The 27,490-nt window shown below is 35.9% G+C and overlaps 1 protein-coding gene across 3 annotated transcripts in view; it reads left to right on the forward strand.

Moving 5' to 3' along the window:
- Positions 1 to 10,423: 10,423 nt before the first annotated feature.
- SLC12A1 (solute carrier family 12 member 1) overlaps positions 10,424 to 27,490 on the forward strand; it is a 132,974-nt gene continuing 115,907 nt past the window's right edge. For all 3 annotated transcript variants that reach the window (XM_007479905.2, XM_003340052.3, XM_001369749.4), the window contains exons 1-3: positions 10,424 to 10,530; positions 11,825 to 12,434; positions 27,255 to 27,389. In XM_007479905.2, coding sequence (XP_007479967.1) covers positions 12,015 to 12,434; positions 27,255 to 27,389 — 555 coding nt within the window. In that variant the 5' untranslated portion in view covers positions 10,424 to 10,530; positions 11,825 to 12,014. The remainder of the gene's footprint in view (positions 10,531 to 11,824; positions 12,435 to 27,254; positions 27,390 to 27,490) is intronic.

Here is a 27,490-nt window from a genome sequence, read left to right on the forward strand (position 1 = left end):
GTGTTGTATTCTCTGGCACATTCATTTAAGATTTTCATGTTGGAAATCCCACAGGTGGGAAGTAAATGAAAAGCTCTAGAATGGTAGAATCATAAAACTTCTGAGTAGGAAAGGTATTTTACTTTGGGCAATGCTCTTATTCTCTCTGTGACTCAGTTTTTTCATTGGTAAAATTAAGTTTCCCGATATTATCTCTAAAGTCCCATTTGGTATTCCAATTCATCTATCCAAATACCTTGCCAAAACATAAATTCTATCAACGACATCTCTAATAGGTGGTCATTCATCTCATATTTAAAGACTTTTAGTGCCAGAGGATTCACGACTCATCCTAGTCACCCCATGCCACTTTATGAATGCACTGATTATTATTAAAGAAAGTTTTTCTTGTGTTGATCTAAAATATATCTCCTTATAATTTAGAATCATTGGATCATAAATCTAGATCTGGAAAGACCTCAGAGGCCATCTAGACCAATCATCTTATTTTACAGATAACTAAACTGAGGCTTGGGGAAATTAAGTACCTTGTCAAAGGCCAAACAGAACAAATCTAACCCATTTTTTGTATGACAACCCTTAAAACATTTGAAAATATGGACCCTAGACTCCCCAAATCTTTTATTCTCTAAGTTTAATAGCACCAATTACTGCAACTAATTCTCAATGGCATTTTGCCATTAAAAGTACAGCCAGATGCTGAGCCATGCAAAGAAGTAAAATAAACATTGAACTATAGTGCTATAAAGTGCTGAAGATCTCACCAAGGCAAACTTCATTTTACAGATGAAAAAAATTGAGGCTCAAAGAGAATAAGAGACTTTCCATAACACAGTTTACTAGTAGTGGAGTCAGGACTAGAACCCAGATATTTTGGCACCTAGTATAATAAATTTTCTGTTAAACCAAATTTCTTTCCTCACTGTAACCTGGAATTACAATGTATTTAAGCATTAAAACTATGAAAAATTGAGACCACTAAGCAGGATTCAATAACCTTGCTTAAAACTTTAAAGAAAACATAAACATATTATATTATATTGTAATATAACATAAATAATAAATATGCATATATTTATTATTTTATTATTTATATATTATATCTATATATTTATTTACATATAAATATAACATATTTATATATTCTAATAAATATACATAATAAACATATATATTATATTGTGTTAAGATGAACATCCTTATTAAAATTTTCATTTACAAATTACAAATTGATTAAATTATAAATTAATGGGTCTTTGGATGCATAAATTATTCATGTGGTACACAAACATCTGGTTCCATTGAATTATTTTTTCTTCTTCTAAGAAATGTTGGCAATCTTCAAAAATGTAGGATGAAATTTGAAGAAGGAAGTAATCGTTGAATCATAGAATCATAGGAGTATAGAATTAGAGCTGGAAAGTATCTAAGAGTCCCACTTTTTCCAGCCTCCCTTCATTTTATACATGAGAAAACTGAGTCTCAGAGAGATTAAGTAACTTGGCTACAGTTGCCCAGGTTTAAGTAGATATGTCTAAAAATTCTTGGATCCAAACAACTCAGGGATTTTCAGGCTACTAGAGTTTCCCCATACACCTAGAAGATGTTATGTGTCTTCAAATATGTCAGATGTATATTGGGGAAGGGGACAGGGCAGACAAAATAAAAGGTACTCTAAGAGATAAGAGAAGAGCACATAGAGTCAAAATGGCCCCCAAATAAACCTCATCTATTTTGAAATGTCACCTCTTGCCTGTTTCTCCCACCAACATGATACAGTGAAAAGTATGCTGCCTTTGAATTTACAAGATGCTTGGATTGAAATTGTGCCTCTGTCATTTACTAGCTGTGTGACCATGACAAGTCACTTAACCTTTTTGACCTCTATCTTCTTCATGATAATACTATATTTTTTACCTCACAGCATTTCACCACCCTAACACAATAATTACTTTATTTTAAGACTAGGGGCAATCTAATGGCTCCTAAGGTCCATATGGTTTCCTCCTTTGTAGCTCTAGGAAATTTATTTTATATGAAAAAATTAAATATAATCATAATTGCTCTGAGCCCCCAGTTAGGAAAATTCCTAACATTTATACAGGAGTTTGGCTCTCTGTTTTAATTTGCAGTTATATTTAATTCCTGGACTCTGGGGTAAATTTTAAATTGAATTAATATACTTGGATAATAAAAAAACAGGTTATATGTGGGCAACTAAGATGTATAATGGATAGAATGACAGTCATGGAGTTATGAAGGACTGAGTTCAAATTTATCCTCAGACACTAGCTATGTGATCCTGAGCAAATCACTTTAATTACCTCAGTTTCCTCATCTGTAAAATGAACTAGAGAAGGAAATGGCAAACCACTACATTATCTTTGCCAAGGAAACCCCAAATGAGATCATGAAGAGTCAGATACAACTAAAATGACTGACCAAAAACAGTAGATTAGTCATAGCAGTAGCTAGTGATAGATAGGTTCTAGGAGGAGAAATGGGGAAAAGAGCAAACCTTTTTTTGGAACTTCTTTTAGTTCTTCAGTAAGTTGTATCAACCTGAATCTTCTGCTCTGATATGCTTGTAGGACAAATGGCCTTCCTAAATATCTCCAGCCTGTGTCATAGTTCAGTCCTAATTTCTCTTTCTCCTTTTGCTGGTTAAGCTCACACTGCAGTTCTTTCTGATTCAGCTCTGCATGACTCCACTCCTCTTGCTCCATTTCCAGACTACCAGACCAAATAAAATAACAATATAAAGGTCTTGCAACTCTAAAATGCTTTATAAGCATCAATTATTATTCTTTCCAGAGACCAAAGAGGAATCAGTCTTTTCATTGAAAAAGGGGCCTAAGAAAAAAGGAACCACATGTTACCTCGTTCATTCTACTATTCTGACCTGGAGGTAGGGCAGTAGATGATTCAGGTTCATTTTTCTAGTATCAGCATATAAGTCTTTCACCCATTGGAGCATTTCTTCTCTCAACCATAATGCCTAACTCTATGTTAAAAGCTTCTTTCACCCTTCCCCTGTCACAGGGAGTAGTACCAAAAAAAGGCTTTTGAATATTTGGGGGGTGCATGTGTATTTATGCATAAATGTGCATATAAATTACATATTAAATATTATTCATAATATTACATATATCCACATTTCTTCCAATTTTATTCCCTTACATCTGTGATTCAAACCCAGTTCTACTGATGCTAAATCCAATGCTATTTCCACCATATTACTCAAGACCTTAGATATTCCTTTAGTTAATAAGAAACTAAATTGAAATCTGACTATTTCATTTATTTTTTCTGTCTTTTCCACTAACTCACAATCAGACTATTGCCAAGATGTCAAGTCAGGCCAGTACAAAATGTCAGTTCTTTCCTTTCTTGCCTTTGCCACTCTCTTTTGATATCTATTGGGAGCTTAGAAAGATTAGAAAGTAGGGAAATGAATTTGTCAGTCAAACATTTGTTAAGTGCCAAATATGTGCCATGCTAAGTGATGCAGATACACATACAAATAAAAACAAAAACAAAAACAATTTCTGTCTTCAAGGAGCTTACAGTCTAATGGGTGAAGACAATACCCAAAAGGAAGCTTCAAAGGGGAAAGGGCTTAGAGGAGGTAAGAAGGTACCAGACAGACATAGAGGCATGGTAGAGAGTTCAGAAAAGATCCCAAAGCAGTACAGCTGGTGGGAAATGGGAAAACTTTGCTGAGATCCCTCTTTAAATAAAGACTCTGGCCCATGTCCCTACCTTGTAATCAGTATTCAATCAAAGGGGTAGAAGGTGTTGATGATATGTGAGTATCTTCAATTGGTTTGAAGCTTTGAAATAATATTTGAGGGCTGTATTTTTCTAGCAGTAGCCCTGAGATTTTCATTTAAGAGAACCTCAAATTTGCTATAGTAACTACTGGAAGTTACAATATATTTTTCTTTATTCTTCTTCTCATTTTTGTAATATCTCACTACCATTGTGTGAGTATGGGCATAGGTGAATGAGATTAAAGATCTGGGTAATAAATTTATCAGAAACAGTAGTAGTTATGGTGGTTATAGATAGGACTAGAAAACAAGGAAAAGGGTTTGTGGTTGGGGGAAGAAGGACCTAATAGATCCAAGTGATTAAAAATTTTAGGATATTATTTTATTTTCCTCCAGTAGAATATGAGCTCCTCAAGTATCTTTTCCCCCTTTGTATCCCTAAGACCTAATCCATTGAATGCACTTAATAAATATTCATCATCATTGCTATTTGTCTCACAAGTTGCCCAGATCCTGGGATGAGCAATCAACTGATAAAAAATTTATTAAGTCAGGCACTGTGTTAAACCCTGAAGATACAAAGATAAAATATAGACAATCCCTGCTCTCAAAAAGCTTGCATTCTAATAGAAGAAACCACCCACATACACACACACACACACACACACACACACACACACACACACACACAGATGGAGTGTCCATTGGATCCTAGTACCTTCTCATGGAAATGATTCCAGGATTTTGAGGATAGTAATTTTAAAAGGTCCATTATATCTAATATATTTGAATGGCAGACTTCTGAACTCTCAATTGATTTTGGGGGATGATGGTGGGAGAAGTATATTGAATGGAGTGTATAGGGATAAAATGGATTTAGAACACAGAGCATCAGCAACACTACAAATTAAGAACAAAGTAAAATATAACCCCAGGTTCTGTATCCAGGTTTAATACTAACTAACTTTGTAACCAGAGACAGATATTTTACAACCTTAGATCTTAGTTGAGCACATGATCTTTAAGGTCCCTCCTAGCTCCAGAATTCTGTTTGTATCTATTTTGAAATATATGAAAAAGAGACAATTGGAGAATACGTTTATGTAAACACATATAGGTATATACACATACATGTATATATTTGTTTCTTGATCAATTGGATTTGCCATACAAAATAGGCTAGCCCAGGTGGAGACCTCCTCAATTCTCCACCATATAAGGAGGGCTCTCTGGGAATCCATCATTTTATGTCTCACTGTGCTGTTCTCCTAGATTTTGTAATATCTAGAAATCCATCATTCTTCAAGATGAAATCAACTCTGAAACTCATTCTCCCCATCACCTCCTTCCCCTGCTACCACTTCCCTCCCTCAGTCTGGAGAGGGTGAAGGGTGGACACTGGACACTTCCTCTCTAATTCTCTCACATATAAGGAGGGCTTATCTATGAATTAACTTCACCATTTCACACTCTGTTGAAATTGTCACCTCCTTAATCCCATTGTTCCCTCCTACCAGATAACTATCTTTTCCAAATCTACTTCCTTTTCAACTTCTTTCTTTGTATTAGCTTCCCCAATAGCTCCCATTTATGTAGCACTTATTATGTACTAGGTACTATGCTTTGTGCTTTAAAATGTGTATTATCTTTCCTCCTTTGATCCTCATAATAATTCTGCTAATCAAAAGCTATTATTATCATTATTTTATAGATGAGAAAACTGAGGCCTCCAGAAGTTAAGAGACATATTCAGGGTAATACAGCTAGCAAGTATCTGAGGTCAGATTTGAACTCAGGTCTTTTAGACTCCAGGCCTAGTACTTTATCTATTCTATCATGTAACTCCCCATATCAGATTATATTAACTCCTTGAAAATAGAACCTATTTTATGCATTTCTTTCTATCCCCAAAGCAGAGTCCTGGCATATGATAGTTGCCTAATGTTTATTAATTCTGATTCTCTCTTAGAAATAATGAGCATTGCTATTGGTGGTGGAGTTGAGAATTGGATCTTCCAGAAAATAATTTCAAATAATATAAGAAAATTTACTAAATTCTGCTTCATACCTCCTGACCATTATCCTAGTTATAAAAATGTACTCCAAAGTGATCAAAGCAAGAAAAAAGGTTCTGTGTGTGCCAAGATATTTACAGCAACACTTTTTATGGTAGCAAGAAAACCCTAGAAACATGAGGTGGGTGCTAATCAAGGGGTATGTCTGAAAATTTGTGGTCTATTAACAAAATGGATTATTTTTGTGCCAAACAATGAATATGAGGAATTCAGAAAAAAAGGGAAATCTTTTCTTTGGAGGCTAATGAAGACACTGTACCAAATGGCTTTTGAGGTCCCTTTTAACTATTGATCTATGATCCTCTAACTGCTCTACCATTCCCCCAATTCCCTCTTTTCCTGGCCACCTTAAAAGGATTAAGCAATGTTTACCTTTCAAGGTCAGCTGTAGTATAATTTCAAACCCCACCCCCAGGATTTCTTACCTGTTTCTGTTTATTGATGCTTGACATTCTTTTAACTGGAGACAAACTCTTTACTTCCATAATTGTAGATGAAAAGTTTATAATGAAAATGCCAGATTTTAACATACTGTCCAAAAGTTATTCACTCCTTAAATATAAAGGAGTGGAATGGGACCTTGGGGAAAACATCGAACTAGGGATTCCATTCCTAGCTTTGTCACTCACTAATTGAATGAAAGTGATTTTTTCCACTCTCTGAACTTCATTTTTTTCATCTGTAAAATGAGAGAGTTAGATCATCTTGCTTAGATCTCGCTGATTATTTCCAACTATAACAACATGTCATACTGGAAAAAATACTGGCCTTGGAACCAAAGAATGATGGATCCAACCTCAGGCTTTGTTACTTATTAACCAGCAGAGGGTCATTTAAACTTTATGAAGCTCAGTTTCCCCCATTGAAAAACAGAGATTACACTTCTATCACCTTCTTCATAGGAGGACTGGTAAAAGGAAAGTGCTTTGTCACACTAAAAAGAAAATTGTAAACAACATTTATCAATTAACCAACAAATAAGTCTTTCCTATTTGTATGATGTAGATAGGTTTGGGGATGGAGTTGGGGAGATGTTGATAGTAAAACCAGCTGTTCTATTTTAGTTGGGTTCATCTTTATGTAAAGGAACTTCTCTTGCCCAGCTCTTCCCTTCAACCATACCCAGGAGGTATAATTTACCACTAGTCATTGTCTTTACTCTCAACTCTCTTAGTCAAGAGAGAACTTGGTAACGGTGCCAGGAGAGAACAATATAGGGCATAAATTTATTTGCAGTGTATGTCACTGAGATAAACATTATTAAAACAGATAAACACTCCTTATTGACCAAACTTCTTTCCACCTTTTAAATATTTTCACTCATGATTCAGACTTTTATTTAGAAGAAAGCACTGACTCAGTTTTTGCTATGATTTTGGAAGTTTGTAAACCATGTTAATCCATTATTCTCTGCCATGCAGCATATAAGCTCCCATTTATGATGAAAAAAGATTCGCCAATAGGAAGCAGATCCATGTAGGGAAGGCTTCTCCTCTCTATTTTTCTTCTCTCATTCTCTGTTAGCTACTATTTCTCTTCTCTCACTAAAATAAACCTTTTGAAAAAAATTACTTTTATTGTCATGCAAAACACACTTCCATATTAATCATTGTTGTAAGAACACACTTATACATAATCTGAACCCCAAAATAAAACCCAAGATACACTAATGTAAAAGAGAATTCCAACAGTTCTTTCTCTGGATGTGGAGAGCATTCTAGATCTTGTCTTTCAGAATTATTCCAGATCATTGCATTGTTGAGAGTAGCTAAATTTTCACAGATAATCATCATACAATATTTATGGTATTGTGTACAATGTTCTTCAAGTTCTGCTTATTTCGATTTGCATCAGTTCCTGCAGATCTTTCCATCTTTTTTTCTGAAACCATCTTGCTTATCATTCCGTATAGCACAATAGTATTCCATTACCAATAGGTACCACAATTTGTTAAGCCATTTCCCAAATGATGGACATCCCCTTATTTTCGACCATAAAAAGAGCTGCTATAAATATAAAATTAAAACATTTAAACCAGAACAGTTAGGACCTAACAGTTTAAATAGTTAACATTAATGTTAATTAAACAGAAAACAAGTCATTAAAAAAAAAAACCCTTACCTCAAGTCTTAGAATCAATACTATGTATTGGCTCCAAGGCAGAAGAGTGGTAAGGGCTAGGCAATGGGGGCCAAGTGACTTGCCCAGGGTGACACAGCTGGGAAGTGTCTGAGGTCAAATTTGAACCCAGGACCTCCCATATCTAGGCCTGGCTCTCAATCCACTGAGCCGCCCCATGTCCCCCAAAATAAGCCATTTTAAAGAATAGAGCTATTTTTAAAGTTAAATATGCTTTTCTCCCCCATGAGATGAACTAAATTCTCTTTAAATAGGGGAGATTAGCATACAAACTCCCCCCACCCCTTTGCTTAACCCGAGGCTTGTTTCTTCATAAGATCATGACTGCTTCTTTGGTCTGCTCACACAGCATCCTGCTTCAACACCATCTCCATTTACCCACAGATCATCAAACCAAAATCTAAACCTCCTTTGAACTTCAACGGGCCACACTGCCATGCTGATACTCAGTTAAAAAAAATTCCTGGTACATCATTTGTGCTTCAGAACATCCTGTCTGCTATTCCTCTAGGTGGGGGGAAACAGTGCTGTCTGTTTAAAACTCCATCTGCCAAAAACTTACACAGCTGGATGCTAAAGACTTCTTTCTTCCTGCAGATATCTTTTCCCTCAACCTCTACCTACAGTGGAAGGGGAGGTTTAAGAGAGAGATACAAAGTGCTTTAATCAGGAAGAGCAGAAGATATGAAAGATGGAAAAGTCACAAATCCCTTCAGCTATGGATCATATTGCACCTACCATCTCTCTCCCTCTCCCTCTCTCTCCCTCTCTCTCCCTCTCTCTCCCTCTCTCTCTCTCTCTCTCTCTCTCTCTCTCTCTCTCTCTCTCTCTCTCTCTCTCTCTCTCTCTCTCTCTCTCTCTCTCTCTCTTTCTCTCTCTCTCTCTCCCCCTCTCTCTTACCCCTCTCCCCCTCTCCCTCTCTCTCCCTCTCCCTAATCTCTTTCTCTCTCCCCTTCTTCCTCTCTCTCCCTCTCCCTCTCTCTTTTTCTCCCTCTCCCCCTCTCTCTCTCCATTTCTCCCTCTCCCTCTCCCTCTCTCTCTCCCTCCTCTCTCTCTCTTTCTCCCTCTCCCTCTCCCTCTCTCTCTCTCTCCCTCCTTCTCTCTCTCTCTCTCTCTCTCTCTCTCTCTCTCTCTCTCTCTCTCTCTCTCCCTATCTATCTCTATTTATTATTGATCTATGACCAGATGTTTACTTGCTCATATTAAATTTTCAGGTTCATTTTGTAAATGTTCATTCTGTATCACAGAATGTCAACATCTGAAAAAATACAGATTATTTCTTTCCTGTAAAAAACTGTCATTGGGATACTATATGTTAGTATAGCAAGGAGAGCAAGATAGATGGAGACATAAGAGTGGGTAGAAAATGGGTATTTCGGTGAGGCTGGGATATCGTATGCACACACACACACACACACACACACACACACACACACACACACACACACAACACTGTATTATACATAGCCAGTTATGGACAAGTATATGGAGTCAGCATATTTAAGTGAGAGCAGTAATGCAATTGTGACATGTATTTGAGATTAGACCTTGGATTGTTGCAGGTAAAGAGTAATCAAGTGAGAATAGGGAGGGAAAGGACCTCATACAGAGGAAGCAACTTGGTCCTCAGTTCTCCTACTAACCAATTCTATGATTTCTCTGAACCCTGGTTTCCTTATCTATAAAATAAGGGGATTTGCCTAAATGACCTCTAAATTCTCTTCCAACTCTGGCATTTCATAAATCTATTATTCAACTGGACAGTCTAAACTACTTTGGATATGCCTTAATCAGCTGGTGTGGGCAAAGGCTTCTTCTGACATGGGAGGACAAAATAGCTTTGGTGACACAAATTTGACAAAATGTTTTGTTGAAATGAGCCAATCTGATCTTTTCGACTTGCCACTGGGAAATGTATGTCCTGTTATATTCTTGCTTGAAACACTTTTTGCCCTTGGGCAGGCACCTACTCTGTAAATCCCAGCTTCCATCCCCTACCTGCTCACTTCAAATGCGAAGAAGAGCCAATAGCCACTGCGAACAAAGCAAAAACACTTGAAAACATGACTCTTTAGTTACAAAGTATAGACATCATCTCTGGAAGCCTATATTTTAGTGCACATGCTGAACAAAGGGAGGTCACCGTGTAATCACTCAGCTGAAATAACCTCACTCAGGAAAAAGATTGAGCACCATTCATCTACCTCCAAACAACTGAAGCGTCCCTGGTTGTTTTGTTGGAGAATTGTGGTTACACAACCCACTTCCTGTTATGAATTAGAGACATTTTCATTTACTTCTTTTCAGTAGGAATTAATGGTTTACTACTAGTCACTGGTTGACAGTATTTGCTGTCCTTCAGAGCTAATGAGTAGGAGGAGCTCATGATATTTTTCCTAGCCAATCCCTAAATGGTCCTCCCTGAAAAGTAAGAGTCTAAACAATAAAAAGCAGTCCAAGATGATGAGTGAAAGCAAAAGGTTCTTATATGCCCCAGGGATGTGGAGGCAGTTTATTCTTCCCTTGATGATTGGCCCCCTGTGGTAAGTTCATTTCTTTCTTGGGTAGTGTACAATTATAAATTAACATTAGACCATTGCAGTGGATTTGTTCAACTAGGAATAGGAAGGAAATTCAGAAGGCCCCTATCCAGAATTCTCTTTAGGACAATGCGGAAAAATACTAGTATTGCTTGAAGAGTTGCAAAAGCTGGGCAACTGCTTTGTAAATCTTAAAGTACTATATACATTCACTATTATATGTTTATTTATTTTTCTGGAAATTTATTACTTAAGAGTCAAACTTAATATTTTTCAAAATATATATATGTAAGGAAAAGATGATTTTTATCCATTTGAATATGGCAATCTTATCTTCCTAGAAGTAGTTTCTTTGAAAACCAAAATTTAAGCCATTATAAAAGAACATTGTTCTAAAGAAAAAAATCTAATGAGATATTGTTCTCATTCTTAGGAACTATGAAATCTATTATGTATTCCTTTCATCTCCAAATCAAACCTCAGTCTTGTAATGAAGATGAATAATATTCCATTAAAAACAATCTGTAGAATATAATAGCCATTATACATTGATATAACCATTTTATTAATTTTTTTGTGATTTATTTCTTCCCCAAACATCCATATCTTTAATAAAAGCTCCATAGAGCATTGGCAAAACAAATAAACACAAAAAGATATTTCACACTAGTAAAAGATCTAGGGATTTAAAATAACTCATGACATGTTGAGAATGTTTTAAAACCTTCATTTATATTTTTAAGTATTTTAAAAGGCTTAAATAATTACTAATTGAATGCATTATGAAAATATAACTGAAACAACTTTAATTACTTAGAAACATCCATTTTTAATTAAAATCTAAAAAGACAAATCTTTAAGAAGATCTTGATTTTAATATTTTTCCCATTTACTGGATCATTTTTCTTCAAAATGTACTTTTGAAATAATTATTTTTGAAGTTTCACTGATGTATTACTATCGAAGTTTCTTTTAAAAATCCATAATGAACTATTGATATACCCAGCTATTTGAGTTAAATGTTTTCTAACCGCAACCTAAAGCTCCATGCACAAGTCAAACTTCTAAGGACTCCAATAGAAGTTCTGCCTGCCAAAGCAGTTCTCCAGTTGTTTATTATGTGATTTAATTACCCAGGTGATTAGATTCCTTAGAAAGGGGGATTTAAATAACTTTTAAATCCTAAATCCTAGGGTTCCTGGGATATTGTACTTAGAAAGAAAACTAAATTAAGTTAACCCTTATTAATTTTATTTCTGAAACTTGAAACAAACTTATTTTATGTTCTTGGTGATAGAACTGAGAAGAAGGACCTTCTGAAGGCTGCTTAGGAGAGAATACTTCAAGAAACCAGGCCTCTTCTAGATTGAAAGTCAATGATTATCTAATGCAGCCTCATTAGTCTTTTGATTTTAAGAAGGTAAAGGAACAGATATTTTTGATAATCATAAAGGGGACTGCTTAGTCAGAAAAATCCATTTTAGAAGATGTCAATGAATAACTCTTCCAATGTATTCCTGGATGCATCCCCCAGTCATCCAAATCGCTTTCAAGTTAATGTAATTAACGAGAGCCATGAAAGCAGTGCAGCTGCTGATGGCAATCACGACCCTCCACTTTATGAAGAAACATCCTTTGTTGATGAAGCCCAGAACAGATTGAGAATCAGCTTCAGGCCTGGAAATCAGGAGCGATATGACAATTTCCTCCAAAATGGAGAAACGGCTAAAACAGATGCAAGTTTTCATGCCTACGACTCTCATACCAACACATACTATCTGCAAACCTTTGGCCATAACACCATGGATGCAGTTCCCAAGATTGACTACTATCGTAACACTGGCAGCATCAGTGGTGCCAAACTGAACAGACCTAGCTTATACGAGATACATGAACAACTTGCCAAGGTAAGTTTCAGGAAAGGTATGCAAACATTCCCAGTGGCCTTAAAACTGTACTTGCTTCAGTTTCTAGAATGTCTGAATAGCCTGGAATTGCATTTTGTCTCTTTAGTCCTTTTATTTATACAATGAAGAGGTTGAACTAGCTGATCTCTGAGATGCTTTCCAACTCTAAAACGGATTCTACTATCCTATGGTGCAAATGTCTAGGTAAAATGTCTCTCTGAATCTTGCTTTGAAAAGGGGCAACTAGGTAGCTCAGTGGATTGAGTGCTAGGCCTAGAGCTGAGAAATTTTGAGTTCAAATTTGACCCGAGACATTTCCTAGCCAAGTGATTCTAGGCACTTAGCCCTGATGGCCTAGCTCTTTTTCACTCTTCTGTCTTAGAATTGATACTAATATGGAAGGTAAAGGAGAGAGGAAGAAAGGATGGAAGGAAGGAAGGAAGACAATAAAGGCTCAGTACATGTCTCAGCAAAACCTCTAAACTAAAGAATTTATTATTTATAATGTCTTAGAACTTTTAGGCTTGAGGGGATCTTAGAAATAGGCTATTCCAAATCCATTATTTTACAAATGAGAAAACAAAAGGTGTTAGAAAGTTTAAGTGACTTGCCAAAGTCACCCAGAAAATTATTGGCAGGGCAAGGACTAGAATCAAAGAGTTCTTAAAACCCTCTATTTCACTTTCCTTCACCCAAGGTACAGTAGGATAAGGGAACTTAAAAAACTAGAAAGGTTCTTGGAAGATCATTATGTCCAACCTCCTCATTTCATAGATAAGGAAATATACTCAGAAGGTGAAATATCATGTTCAAATTAATACTGGTAGGATTAAGATTTAAAGCTGCAAGGGACCTTAAAGACCAACATTTCCTTTTACAGAGAAGGAAATAAGTTCATAGAAATCAGGGTCACATCGTAAACATCCAAGGCAAGCTTTGAATCCAGATCTTCCTGACGTCAAGACCAGTGCTCTATCAGTTGGAACTAGAATTCAAATCTCTTGACTCCAAATCTAGGAATCTTCTACTAATTATTCTTCTCCCAAGCCCTCTCCCCAAGGAACCTTATCCTGTTGACAATTATGGCAAATTTAATTTCCATTTGCCTTTATTCATGAACTAACCAGAAGGGAAACTAGAACAAGGCAAGAGTGTCTTTGTTTTAGGGCAGTTTGGAGGGGCATCTAGTGCTCAAGCCATTTGGAAACAACTGAGCTTACCACCTAAGTATCACAATTCACTATAAAGGACCTATCTGATGTCATATTCCCACCAACCCCTATCAGAGAAGTTTCTGCAAGGTGAGACCCTGGTCTAGTGATCTAGGATTCTGTCCATCCCCAAAGTAAGTTGTCCTGAGGTCCTCATTCATGGCCTCACAATAAAATTGTCCTTAAAAATTGTGTGAAGGCACATTTCTTAACATGTACTGGCCACTTTTTGGCACTTGCCTCAAGGACAAAATTATCCAGCAATGTTATATATATATATTATAGTGTTAATCCATGAGCAAGTTAATTTCCCCTTACTACACACACACACACACACACACACACACACACACACACACACACACCCCTTCCCTTTATATAAAAATATATATATATATATATACACATACATAGTTATAGTTTTATATATGTGTTTAAATGTATATGTATAAAACAAACACTGTAAAACATTTATTCATGTTGTTATATAGTTTTATATGTATATTGTTATGGTTTTATATGTTTTACAGTATTTACTGCAACTAGTGTTATTCTCCTTAAGGATTTAATCCGTATGAATACTTTGATTAAATTTAAAGAGAAGAGGGCGATTTGGCATTTTATTGTTTTTCTCTTAAAAATACTGCCTGAGGTTTCTGAGTGAGCATAAAGACTAAATGTAGTTCAATGAAATTCTGACACAGAAGCAGCAGAAGTGGTTCACCATTCTATTATTTCCCCTAATACAGCTAATATGCCTAAATCTGTTAGAATTCTAAGGCAGAGCTTTTTCTAATCCAAGAATAAATTATGTACAGGTCAAATACAAATTCCTTCCACTATATCTTGTACTCAAACATCCTGGTGGACTTTTAAACTTCTTACTGCTCTGGAATATTATCTAGATTTGAATGAATGGCATTATTTATTAAAATGTTCATCTGATAAAATCTTACTAGTACATATCTTCCTCTATTTAGACATTTCACTCCCTGGCTGGTGCCCAGTACCCTCATGCTACCAAGATTTCCCTAATTTCAATTTTTACCAGGAATTAATTTTCTGAGTAAGCTCTTTTTGTTCTAGATCTTTCCTAATCAGAATCCAACAGTCCTAACCAGACTCTTTAGTACCTGCTGGATTACTGACTAGCTTGTTTAAAAAAAAATTAATATGGATTAGTGCATTATCACATCAAATAGCATTTAGATTTTAACCAAATCCTTCAATTCCTTAACCCAAAAAAATAAGGGAAATTCAGGCACAGTAGAGTAGGGAAGAGATTTTTAAGAAGGGATGCTTGGAGGAGCATTTCAAATCTACCATGCAGGTAGCTGCTATCTGCAATGGAGATAAAACCCTACTTCAAGGAAAAAAAGAAAGAAGGAATAAAGAGAGGAAAAACGGTAGAAAGAGCAGTTGAAGGCATTATGGAGATATTTAAAGTCACTCAGTAGAGTAAGACTGCCACCTTCTTTTCAAAGGAACCTGGAATTATATCCCACTTTACTCCATTACATCTTAAGGTCTGTTTTCCACCCCCCTAGCCTTTTAAATCCTCCTCTGTCTCTGAAATTGTCATCAAAATGTCCCATTCACTTTGACCAAAAAAAGAAAATCAATAAAGTTGCAATGCTCTAAAAATGAAAATGGCCAGGAAAAAAAATCTCACATTGTTGATCATTATGCTGTCCCAGAGGCTGCACACATGGCAGTGGCAGGTTCGCAGGAAGCATAACTATTGTTAAATAAATCCTTTTTTATTTTCCCCAAGAATTAGGCTCAGAGGGAACTATTGTTTATCCATCTGAAAGATGAGAGAAGAAGAGGACTGAATCTGTGTCTGACAGATCTGGGGCCCTCATTGTTATTTCCTCTTAATACATTTCTAATTTAAAAAAAATTGAGTGGCAGCAAGTATTTAGTTTTGACTTAGAGTAAATGACTGAATTTTCCTCCTGCATAAAGGAATAGCAAATGTAAATGATTAGAAACTGGACTGGAGCCCAGTGTTCTGAATGTTAATGCTACATTTTGTAAGATTCTCCAGGTAAGTGGCTCTTGATAGAAGATTAGTTCTCAGTCATCTTGATAGCTTACCATGATTAGATCTACAACCATATATTTACATATCCACATTGGAAGCAGGGAGGCATCAAATCCAAATAAAGTGCAGTATTTGAAATGGCCCCAATCAACACTCTTTGACTCTTTTTTCAAATCAATCTTTAATTGAATAATTAATTTGGCCTTTTTGGGGCTTTTTTTTTTAAATCAGAGGTGGGCAAACAAGCTAATACTAGTTTAAATTTAGCACTAGAAGAGAACTTAGAAGCTTTCTAGCTTAAGCTCTTTGTTTTACAGATGATGAAACAGAAGTCCCAAGAGGGTAGTTACTTTTCTTTTCCCTAGGGAAGAGGAACAGTTTCTTTAAATAATATTTAGCTGATCCTCTTCTCTTTTTCTTCTATCACTGCTCCTTGTCTTCCCCTCACAGAAACTTCCATCTAATAAGCAAATACTGAAAATATAAGCTTCATTTTGCACTTCTAATTCACCAGGCTTCTATCAAGAGATGAAAGGCCTGATGAAGTGATTTTCCCAAGGTCTCATGAGTAATGAGTTGCAGGATTGGTACCCAGATCCTTTGACTCCACCTGTGACTCTCTTTCTACTGAACCAACCTGCCTAAAGCTATCAAAAGAAGTCTTCCTCCTCATAGACCCTGACATTTAAATCCTGACATTGCTTGCTCGATACCCTCAGTAAAATAAGCTCTTAGTAACTGGTTGAAATCACAGAGACTTTGTACACAAATAATAATTTCTGGTCAAGAGTTCTGAAAGTAGAAATCCATAGGAACGACAGGGGCAAAATATGTCTTTTCTGTCTTTAGCACTGAGACAGGGTCTGGAATTGTGATTGTCTTGATACAGGAAACTCCCAGGTAAGGAAATTCAGCTTACTTATGCAGGTTGGCACCTTCTTCACAATTTCTAGTCTTAGAGAGTAGCCTGGAGTACTGAGAGAGGGGTAAAATAAATGACCTGTCCTGGGCTGTATCTATTATATTTAGGAGAGGAAACTTGAACTCAACTCTGTCCTGACTTCAAGGGTAGCCCTTAATGTCAGAGGCCATGTTGACTTTCATTACTAGAATGTTAAATTCGCAATTCATTTCAGAATAATGTCCTTTGCCCTGAACGACTGAGAGGACTTGGTCCACTGGATTTTGGAAAAAAAAGTGATCATTATAATTGCTCTATCTGAAAATGTTCTAAGGTTAGGATATAACCTGGATTATTCTAAGTGTCCTGCTGACTCAAACCCTACTCTAATACCACACAGAAGCATGGAGGTGACCCTTGAATTCTTGAAGTCTATGCCAACAGATAGCCAACTAAAAAGGTTCTTGTTTATGGCCTGTGATTTCCTAGAAATGAACTAACTTAGTTTAGAAGACACCTATCACTAGGTTGTCTCAGAGCAATCATTTTTTTTTTCCCTTTTATACAGTAACTCTCAAATGACAGAGGAGTTGGCTCTTCTCTAGTGAGAGTAGTCCTCACACTGACAAAAATCACAAATCCTTGAAGTACAGATGGAATTTTAAGTCTTCATCTTCAATGATCTCCTGTGGCTAAGAAAAGCTGCCAGTCTGTGGCCTTAGAATTTAAATTTGATTAAAATTATCCTCTCTTTCGAAGTAGTAAAGCATCAAAGGCTCATGCATAGATGGAAATGAGGTTTCTGAAACCTTCTATGGTTTAAAGCAAAAATCAAGCAATTCAGCTCCTAATTGTCTATTTTAGAGGTTTAAACTGAAGGGACTGTCCTCAGTGAGCCTTTTCTCCACCTGCCTTTAATTTCTAATGAAAGTAGAATTTCTAATACCCCTGTGCTTACGTCTTCTCATAATAAGTGAAGAGGGAATAGTTCATTCATTTAATAAATATTCTCTGGCAACTACTCCATTCAAGGCATTATTTTATGCTAACCAGCAATAATGGTCATTTATTAAAACACAATTCCCTACTGCTAGGACTCACCATGAAACACTGGCAATAACACAATCATCACTCTAGTTATCCTTTCAAAATAAAATTATAATAAAAAGAAGCATTTGTTAGAGTAATTTCTGGTGTACAACTAATTTTTTACATAGTATAGATAGGACTTTAGTGGGAGCAAATATGGTATATAGTACAGAAATTCCCACCAGCAACTGAATGGGGCCTGAACCAGATTAAAATGTAATTGGGAAATATTTGACAAAATATTTGACAAAAATTTGACAAAAGTTGACAATAAAATAATAATATAAATAAAAATACAACAGAAAATAGATTATATTAATGCATGATTTTCTTAGTCAATATGTCACCCAGGTCTCCTTACATAACATTTAGTGGCCCCATTTCCATCTGAGTTTGACACAATTGGCTATAGTTAGATAGAATGGTGGATGTGAAGCCAGGAAGATCTGGGCTAGAATTCCTTTCAGATTGAAGGTGTTTATCTCTCTGTCTCAGTTTTTTCATCTCTAAAATGGGATAATAATAGCACCTACTTCACAAAGTTGTGAAAACCAAGTGAAATAGTATAAGTGCTTTATAAATATGAAAATGATGTTCAAATATTAGGTCTTATTATTTCCATCCTGATTTCATCAATGTAGGGAGCTACCCATGAAGATATTTCCTTTATGGTTTTAGATTGGTAACTATTCTAGAGTAGATATTGGGGATGGAGGGTGGGGTGCAGCTACAATAGCTCAAAGAATAGAGTGCCAGGCCTGATGGTGGAAACACCTAGGTTCAAATCTGGCTTCAGATACTTCTTAGCTGTATGACTTTGGGTAAGTGACTTAACCCCAATTGCCTAGTTCTTACCACTCTTTTGACTTAGAATTAATACTAAGACAAAAGGTAAAGTTTTTTTTAAAGATATTCTTAGGTGCTTCCTTGAAGGCATTGGGTGGGTGGGTGGGGGTTCAATGACTTGTTCATTGTCATATAGCCAGAATGAATCAGAGATAGGACTTGAACCTAGGTCTTCTTGACTCTGAAGATAGGTTTCCACTACATCACTGTCCCTTACTTGAAAGTACTGGTACTACATTTTAAAACAGAAATTGTATCCAGAAAAATAAAATGCCATGCCAGTCAACATTGTGAAAAAATGAATGTGGGCACTTCAAAAATGGAGACATTCAAATGAAAGCATTAATAATATTAAGGTGATGAATAGGACACAGAATGACTTAAAGGTGGATTGCTCCTTGGTGTCTGGGATTGGCTAAATCTTTAGGGTCCTAGTTGTTAGAGAATGAAAATTATCTGCCACTAATAGCTTGAAGAGTGATTCCCAGTGACCCTGCTTCTAAGCAGTACATTTATATATATTGAGGAGCCCAGATGCTAAGTTGGGGATTTAATCATACCTGACTAAACAGGAGGGCTCCCTTTTTTTTCATCCTTTAGCCAGCAGGAGATTGTAATTCTCCCTGTTAAATTAATTGTTGGTCTCAGTTGTTGCCATCATCAGTATTTATTAAGTTCTTCTTGGCATATGACGTAAAGTGAGTTGAGTTCATATAATGTATGCCCCATAATATTTTGCAGTCTAAGGCAAATTAGTTTGCTCTGGATAAACAAAAAATATATAGCCAAGCTGACAAATACTGAACATATAACTCAGAGCGTTAAATATTTAAATTCTGTAGGAATGAAGAGGTAAGTACTTAAGTTCCCACTCCAGAAAATATACTTTCTTCAAGTGCCCTAGAGTTCAAATCTAGAAATATTTCATTGGATTGGAGATAGTTGGGAAAAAGGCATTATCCAGAATCTAATAAAATGTAAATTTACATAAATATTATAAATATACCTAAAAGACAGAGTAAACTAGAAAGCACAACTAAACTATGTGATATAGCCAAAATTTGAATTTAAGTGACTTCCCTTTACAGGAAACTGAACCAATGCCAGCTAGAGCTTCCAAGTAATTTTCCAAGGTAGTTCCTTAAAAACAAAACCAAAAAAAAATCCTCATTGTAGTAATGGAACCTTTGGAAAAAGAGAAATGTAACAGACCTCCTATTAGTAATCAGTCAGTGCACAGCAAAGTAGAAAAAAAAAGGTGCTTCCACAAAGATGCATTAGAGCCTCACAGAATATTAGAATTAGAGGAGACTCTAGAATTCGTTAAGTCTAACCTTATTCTCATTTTACAAATGAGGACTCTAGGGCCCAGAGGGATTAAGCTCCCAAGGTCACTGTAGTAATTAGTGGAAGAGCTGGTTCTAGAAACAATGTCTTTAGTCCACTGCACTCTTAAAATCAATTCTTATCACTCTGAACAAAGCAATATTAACTCCAAGTCCAGAAGACTGAAGATGAAGTATGCTGTCTCCCTCATGTAAGAGAAGAGATGGCTTGAAATGCAGAATGAGACATACTTGGATAGGACTAATATGATCATTTGTTTTCATATTTGTTGTGAGAGTTTTTTTCCTCCTTTTTTTGTTCAATTCAAAAACATTTATTAAACACCTTCCATCGGGCTTACAAAATAAATAAAAATTTTAAATAAGAAAAGAACCTAGTAGATGCATAAAAAATAATAAGTTCTTATCAATTTGATTCATCACACATTCACTGAATGCCTACTAAGGTCAGACACTGCAGAGGCTTTTCTAATTTTAAAGAGAATCAGACTCACCTTCCTCAATCCTTTCTATCCTTCCCTATTGGATTTCTCAAATGTTTTAATTATGCCAGTCATTCTGACCATAGCAATTTGATAATTAAAGTATTTAGAGACAGAATTGGATAGCAGAAAATCAAACAATTTTCTTATCATTCAGTCATCAAGCATTTATTAATTGTTTATTATATATTGGATATTGTGTCAAGCTCTGGGCTTACCAATACAAATAACTAAAACAATTTACATTGAGCTTACAATCAAATGGGGGAGACAAGTACTTATACAGTTATAGATAGGTAGATATAGATATATAGCATAAATATAAGGTTAATCCTCAATCCTTTCTATCCTTCCCTATTGGATTTCTCAAATGTTTTAATTATGCCAGTCATTCTGACCATAGCAATTTGATAATTAAAGTATTTAGAGACAGAATTGGATAGCAGAAAATCAAACAATTTTCTTATCATTCAGTCATCAAGCATTTATTAATTGTTTATTATATATTGGATATTGTGTCAAGCTCTGGGCTTACCAATACAAATAACTAAAACAATTTACATTGAGCTTACAATCAAATGGGGGAGACAAGTACTTATACAGTTATAGATAGGTAGATATAGATATATAGCATAAATATAAGGTTAATAAAGACAAATATGTATATAGAAGGTATATGGATGGGAGGCCACTAGCAGTTGGGAGATCAGGAAAGGATCCTTGCAGAAGATGGTGCTAGAACCACATTTTAAAGGAAGAAAGAGACTTCAAGTCAGCTGGAAAAAAGGAAATGTATTCTAGGAGTGTAGAATGGTCAGAACAAAGGCCCAGAGTTGGAGTATCATTTGTGAGCAAGAGAGGAGGCCATTTGGTGGGATCACAGAGTGCAGTCCAATGCTGCTGGAAAGATAAGATGTCAAGGGCTTAAAAAGCTAAACAAGGAAACAAAGGGGGTTACATTTCATCTAAAAGCAATAGGAAGCTACCAGAGTTGAATAGAGTAGTCACATGGTCAGACCTGCCTTTAAGGAAAATTACTTTGGATGAACTGCAGTACTAAAAAACTCGAATTCAATCACCATTTTTTTTATCACATCAGAGATTTCTGTTGAATTTTTCTACCTCTGTACTGCCATTCAAGTTCATACTAGAACTCTCTGTCTCTCTTTCTCTCTCTCTCTCTTTCTCTCTCCCCCTCCCTCCCTCCTCTCTCTCTCTGTCTCTCTGTCTCTCTCTGTCTCTCTCTGTCTCTCTCTTTCTCTCTCTCTCTCTCTCTCTCTCTCTCTCTCTCTCTCTCTCTCTCTCTCTCTCTCTTTCTCTCTCTTCTCCCTCCCTCCCTCCTCTCTCTCTCTCTCTGTCTCTGTCTCTCTGTCTCTCTGTCTCTCTGTCTCTCTGTCTCTGTCTCTGTCTCTCTCTCTCTCTCTCTCTCTCTCTCTCTCTCTCTCTCTCTTCAGTGTTGTGAAAATTTCACAAAAGTGACTATGAAATCTCTAAAACTCTCCCCCCCTCCCCTTTTTGGACTATGATTTCAAAACAAAAATTACATTTGATAAATGGAAAATATAATCTATTGGAACTTAGATATTTACCTTTACCCTAATGATATCTAGCTTGCATTGTGAAAAATCATATAATTATTTTACATTCTTTTTTTTCCTTCTGATTCTTCATTATGATCACTCTCTCTTGGGAAAATCATTATGAACTGTATAAAGTAGAAGCTTAACTATTCAAAAAGGGTGGAGAAAACCTTTTATCTCGATAGGATTTAGATTTTTAGAATGTTTAGAGTTTAGAACTTTATTTTACCACTGGAGTGTCTTTAATGCACAGGTAAAAATTTTTAGTAAATAAATAATAGTTCCCTAAAGCTAAACAATTTAAAATGCATTTATGGGAGGTTCCAGGCCATCATTTATGGTAATAGAGTGTGAACAAACAAATTAATTCAAAGTACTCGGAAATAACTGGTTTTAAGTGGCAGTGACAGAACCTTTTTGAGTTTTTGCCTTTAAGATGAACCTACAGTGATCCAGAAACTTTAGATCTACTGAATATTTTACTAGTTACGGCTCCCTTTATCCTATTTGAAAGGCAAATAGTCACAGTTTCTTTTAATTCCAAGGAAATTGAGGGAAACCTGACGTTGCTTGGGCAGAGAATGACAAAAATTAAAAAAGAACATGTCTCTACCCTTTATTACTCTACCACAAAACCAGTGCAATCAGGTGACAGAAACAATTCTGTGTGCAAGCCTTCCCTCCACTAAAACATGACTCCCCTCTTGTAATGTCACTACTTTAGATTTTCCAACGTATTTTCCTACATTTGATTTTATTCAATTTTGTCAACAACCCTGAATGGTAAGTAGAACAGTATTGTCATCCCATTTGACACATGAGATAATTAGACCCCAGATAGGTCAATGGTCTTGAAAAAAGCTCACACTAGTTAGTAGCAAAGTCAAAATTGTCACATAAGCCTTCAAACTCCTAATCCACTGAACCAAAAGAATGAAAAAATCCAGAATAAATCCTTATTCTGTTTGTAAAGTTTGCTAATATATTGGTGTATTGATTGGTTTATTGAGTGGTGACTGGTGTATTGATGAGTGGTTTGTTTGTTATATTGAGTGAATGATGTGTGCTAAAGAAGTTATAATTATTTTTTTAAACTGCTTAGTAGCACAGTGGATAGTGACAAGCCCCCATATTCTTCCATCCAATCTGAAGTTTGAGATATAAAGCTTGGAGTCAGGAACACCTGAGTTCAAATCTAGTCTCCAATACTTACTAACTGTGTGATCCTGGGCAAGTCATTGAAACATTCACTTGCCTCAGCTTCCTCAACTATAAAATAAGGATAATTATAGCACCCATCTCACAGAGTGTTTTTTTGAGGATCAATTGAAATAATATCTATAAAAAACAAAAACATACAAACAAACCTTAGCACAGTACCTGGCACTTAGTAGACACAAAATAAAAGCTTATCCCCTCTCTCTTTCCCTCAAACTGTGACCATATGAAGCCAGATGGGCAATGTGCAAGATAGATAAAGGGATGGGTTTAGAGTCAGGAAGACCTGAGTTCTAGTTTTCCTTTGACACACTGGCTTTGTAACTTTAAGCCACTTAAATATTAATTCCGTAGGCAGCTCTCTAAGACAGCAAGTTACACAAAAATTGATGATCTATATAGAAGGGGGAGATTCCCTATAATTCCAGAATCACACTTCTCCCCCAATAAATTATGAAGACGATTTTCAATGATCTGTGGTTGTAGGGAACAGAAAATGTATGTAGAAGGAAGATCCTAAGTAATCAATAATCTTACTTTCTTTTCTTTTTCTTTTTCTTTTTTTTTGGTGGGGAGAAAAAGGAAAGACAAAACTGTAATTTTATTGATGTAAGCAAGCAACTCTTTTCACCAATGTAGCACCAGATGCTTCATTATAACTTTATCTCAACATGGCCCCCACCCACCCAAACCTTTTTTTTTTTTATCAGTATGGCCATCAAGCCACAAAATGAATTATTTTAAATTTCACTTCCTCTCCCCTTCTTTATCTGCCATTTAGCAGAGGGACCAATAAACAGTAGTACAAGAAAAACATGAAGGGAACAGGAGTCCAGGATGAAGAATAAATCAGCCCTTAAATACTAGCCAATCATATAGATTTTGAGTCCTTTAAAATAATTTGTTCAAATACCAAATATTTATTTAAATAAATAAGAAGAAATAATTCAATGACAATATAAAAAGGATAAAAGGAACAAAGTAACAGGCATTCACTGGAAAAAGGAAAGAAATCTTGGAAAAGAGTACTGGAATAAGAAGCAGAAAACTTGGTTTCAAGCCTCAATTGTACCACTAACTCATTAAATGACATTGGGCAAATCATTTAACCCCTACACAACAGTGGTATAAAACTGAAATAAAAATGGGGGCCACTATATCATACATATAAATCCCTATATACCTCAAATTGACTTGGAAAACATTATCTGTTTTATGTTGTTTTTTTTTACATTTTTATTTTTAAACCCTTACCTTCCATCTTAGAATCAGTACTGTGTATTGGTTCCAAGGCAGAAGAGTGGTTAGGGCTAGGCAATGGGGGTTAAGTGACTTGCCCAGGATCACACAACTAGGAAGTGTCTGAGGCCAGATTTGAACCTATGACCTCCCATCTTTAGGCCTGACTCTCAATCAACTAAGCCACCCAACTGCCACCCCCCCATACATTTTAATCTGATTCATGCTGCACTAAGAGTGTGGTGTTCCATGTTTTTGACACCTCTACTCTAGACCATAGTTTAGTCATCTGCAAAACAAAGTTGGATTTTTGGTCTCTAAGGTGCCAAGTCTGGAACAATCTCTAAATTTGAGGTTAATCAGCAGTAAATGTGGCAATCAATGGCTGCCTTTTGCACATCAGGCTAGTCAAAGGTAGAACACTCCAGTTGCTATGATGGTAACAGTAGTAGAGTACCTAGGCTTTCTCAAAATGAAGATCCATTAGAAATATCAACTTGCTGTTTTTCATTCTTGGTTGGTGTGAATTGAAACAAATTAAGTTTGTAAAATAATATTAAAACAAAAAAATTGGACTGATGAGAAATCGTCAAGGATGGTGAATTGCTTGGTCTCAAAAACAAAGTCTGTGTCTCTCAAAGCAAATACATATTACCATACCACACAGCTCACCCTGGCTTCTTGAAATAGAGTGATCACTTTTAGGGAGGCGATCCACTTTTTAGGGCTTATCCAAACATCTGAAGTGCCTTCATTCTTCAGGTTCAAAGGCGTTTTGAATCATTACATTTTTGGCCTGAAATAAACCAAACAGAATAGTTTTCAGTATGATAATCATTGTGATAGTCCTCTTCATTGGATAAAGAAGGCAGATATACCCTACACCAATGAGTAACTTCTTTATTTTCTGCTATACAAATAAGAGCTCTAAACTATGAGAAAATCCCCTTCCTGCTCAGCTAGAAAGTCCAGGAATCATGAGACTCTAAACAAACTTGTATAATATTATTAGCATGTCCAATTACTCTCAGGCAAAAGTCTCAAGGTCAGATCTAAGAGGTGTTTCCCATGAAATAATATTAGCAATTTGTATTGGAATAGTTTTTCAGGAAAGTTTTACATATGTTATTTCATTTTAGCCTCAAAGACCCCATGAATTAAGTAGGGCAGGTATTATCCTCATTTTGTAACCGAAGAAAGCAAACCCTAGAGAGGTTAAATAAATTGCCCAAAGCAAGGAGACCAGATGTCCTACATTTGACTGCATACTTCTGGATTTCAAATTTCTATCACTCCTTATGTGCCCCCCAAAATGTCCCTTAATGACCCTCACTTGGTCATTTCCCTTCTTTTTTTTTTGCTTCTTTCATTTCTCTTTTCCTTTCTTTCTCCCTCTCCTCTTAAAAATAAGAATCATATTAATGTAATAAAAGATAGCCCAATTTGTACTTTCCAGAAAAAATTCACAGTAACACCTATTAATACACTCTTTTCATTCTGTTGTCATCCATTTTTTCTCAGCAATTCAGAAAATGAACACACATAAGTCTGCATATCCCCAAGAGGTACCTTTTCCTCCATCAGTATCCAAACATGTCAGGTTCAACAGGGCTAATCTCTGTCCTATACTGGCAGATTTAAAATCATGCTATTTGAGAGTAATTTACATTTAATGAGGAAAAACAGTGGTATAAGAGAATGAATGTTGGATTAGCAGCCAGATTATATGGGTTCTAATAATTATAATAATAATTGCTGATATTTATATAATACTTTAATTCTGCAAAATGGCTTGCATGTACAAAATCCTCTCTTTGGCTTTTCAAGTATTTCACAAACTGACCTTTATCTCCCTATCCTGTTTTCTTATGCTTTCCTCTGCCTGGGATTCAGCTACAGTGGTCTACAATAAGAATCTCAATTTCCCTTATTCTGGGTGTTTTTCTTAGCTATTCTCATGTTCATAATTCTCTCCTTTCTCATGTTCAATTCCAACCTCTCTTACTTACCTTATCCAGAAAACCTTTCCCAGTTCCATTCCACCTCCTCCTCTTTCCAACCCCAATCCCCTCATAGTCCCTTCTCTCTAAAAAGAGAAATTTTTTCAGATACACAGGCTATCCCAAAAGTCTTTGGTGCAGTTTTAAGCTAATAGCTTCGATTGCTCTCTGTAGCCTTGGAGTTTAGCACAGTGCCTGGAATATAATAAGTGCTTAACAAAATTGGTTGAAATATAGCATCTCATTTGATCTCTGTGAGGTAATTGCTTATTATCTCCATTTTAGAAATGAGGAAACTGAGGTTAATAAATTGTTATTTGTTCAAATCACACAACCAGTAAGTAACTGAGGTAGGATTTGCATTCTAGGTCTTTCTGGCTCCATTTACTAAGTATATGATCTTGCACAAATCACTTAATCTCTAGGTTAAGGTGCCTCAGTTTTCTCATCTCTAAAATGAAGATAATAGCACCAGCTCATCCTCACTTTATAGGGTTGTTGTGAAAATGAAAAGAGATTACATGCATCAAACCACTTTGAAAATCATGAAGAACTATATCAATTTCAGGCATTTTTATTTCTTTTTTCAAGTGAGTGGCAGAGTTAGAAACAGGGGCTAGAGTTTTCTCCCTGGCAAGTCCAAGACATATTCCATGACCTGTTTTATTCCCTAAGAAGTCTACAATCAAGTTCCTAGCTTCTTTGTGTAGCAAAGAATACATTATAAAAATGGCTAGAATAAGATTTATTTTCCTTTCTTCTAAAGGTATGTGTCAGTTGGTGTCGTACGCCTTTGATCCTTTTGTAGAAGTAGTTGTTTCTTGACTAAACTACATATTTTTGTTGTGTGCAAAAATGTAGAATGTGGCAGTGACCCCGGGCTCCGCTGACAGAGTCGCTAATGGAGATGGGATGTCTGGTGAGGAACAAACTGAATCCAAGGAGGAAGACCCTAATGCAGGCACTGTGAAGTTTGGATGGGTGAAAGGTGTGCTGGTGAGAAAACTGTGTTCTATGAAAAATTGGTGGGTTATTTTAATAAACTAAGTGTTAATAAGGCATGGATAAGACAGTCTTCCATTTTATAGTCATCACTT

This window comes from Monodelphis domestica, chromosome 1, assembly GCF_027887165.1.
Source record: "Monodelphis domestica isolate mMonDom1 chromosome 1, mMonDom1.pri, whole genome shotgun sequence".
Lineage (NCBI taxonomy): Eukaryota > Metazoa > Chordata > Mammalia > Didelphimorphia > Didelphidae > Monodelphis > Monodelphis domestica.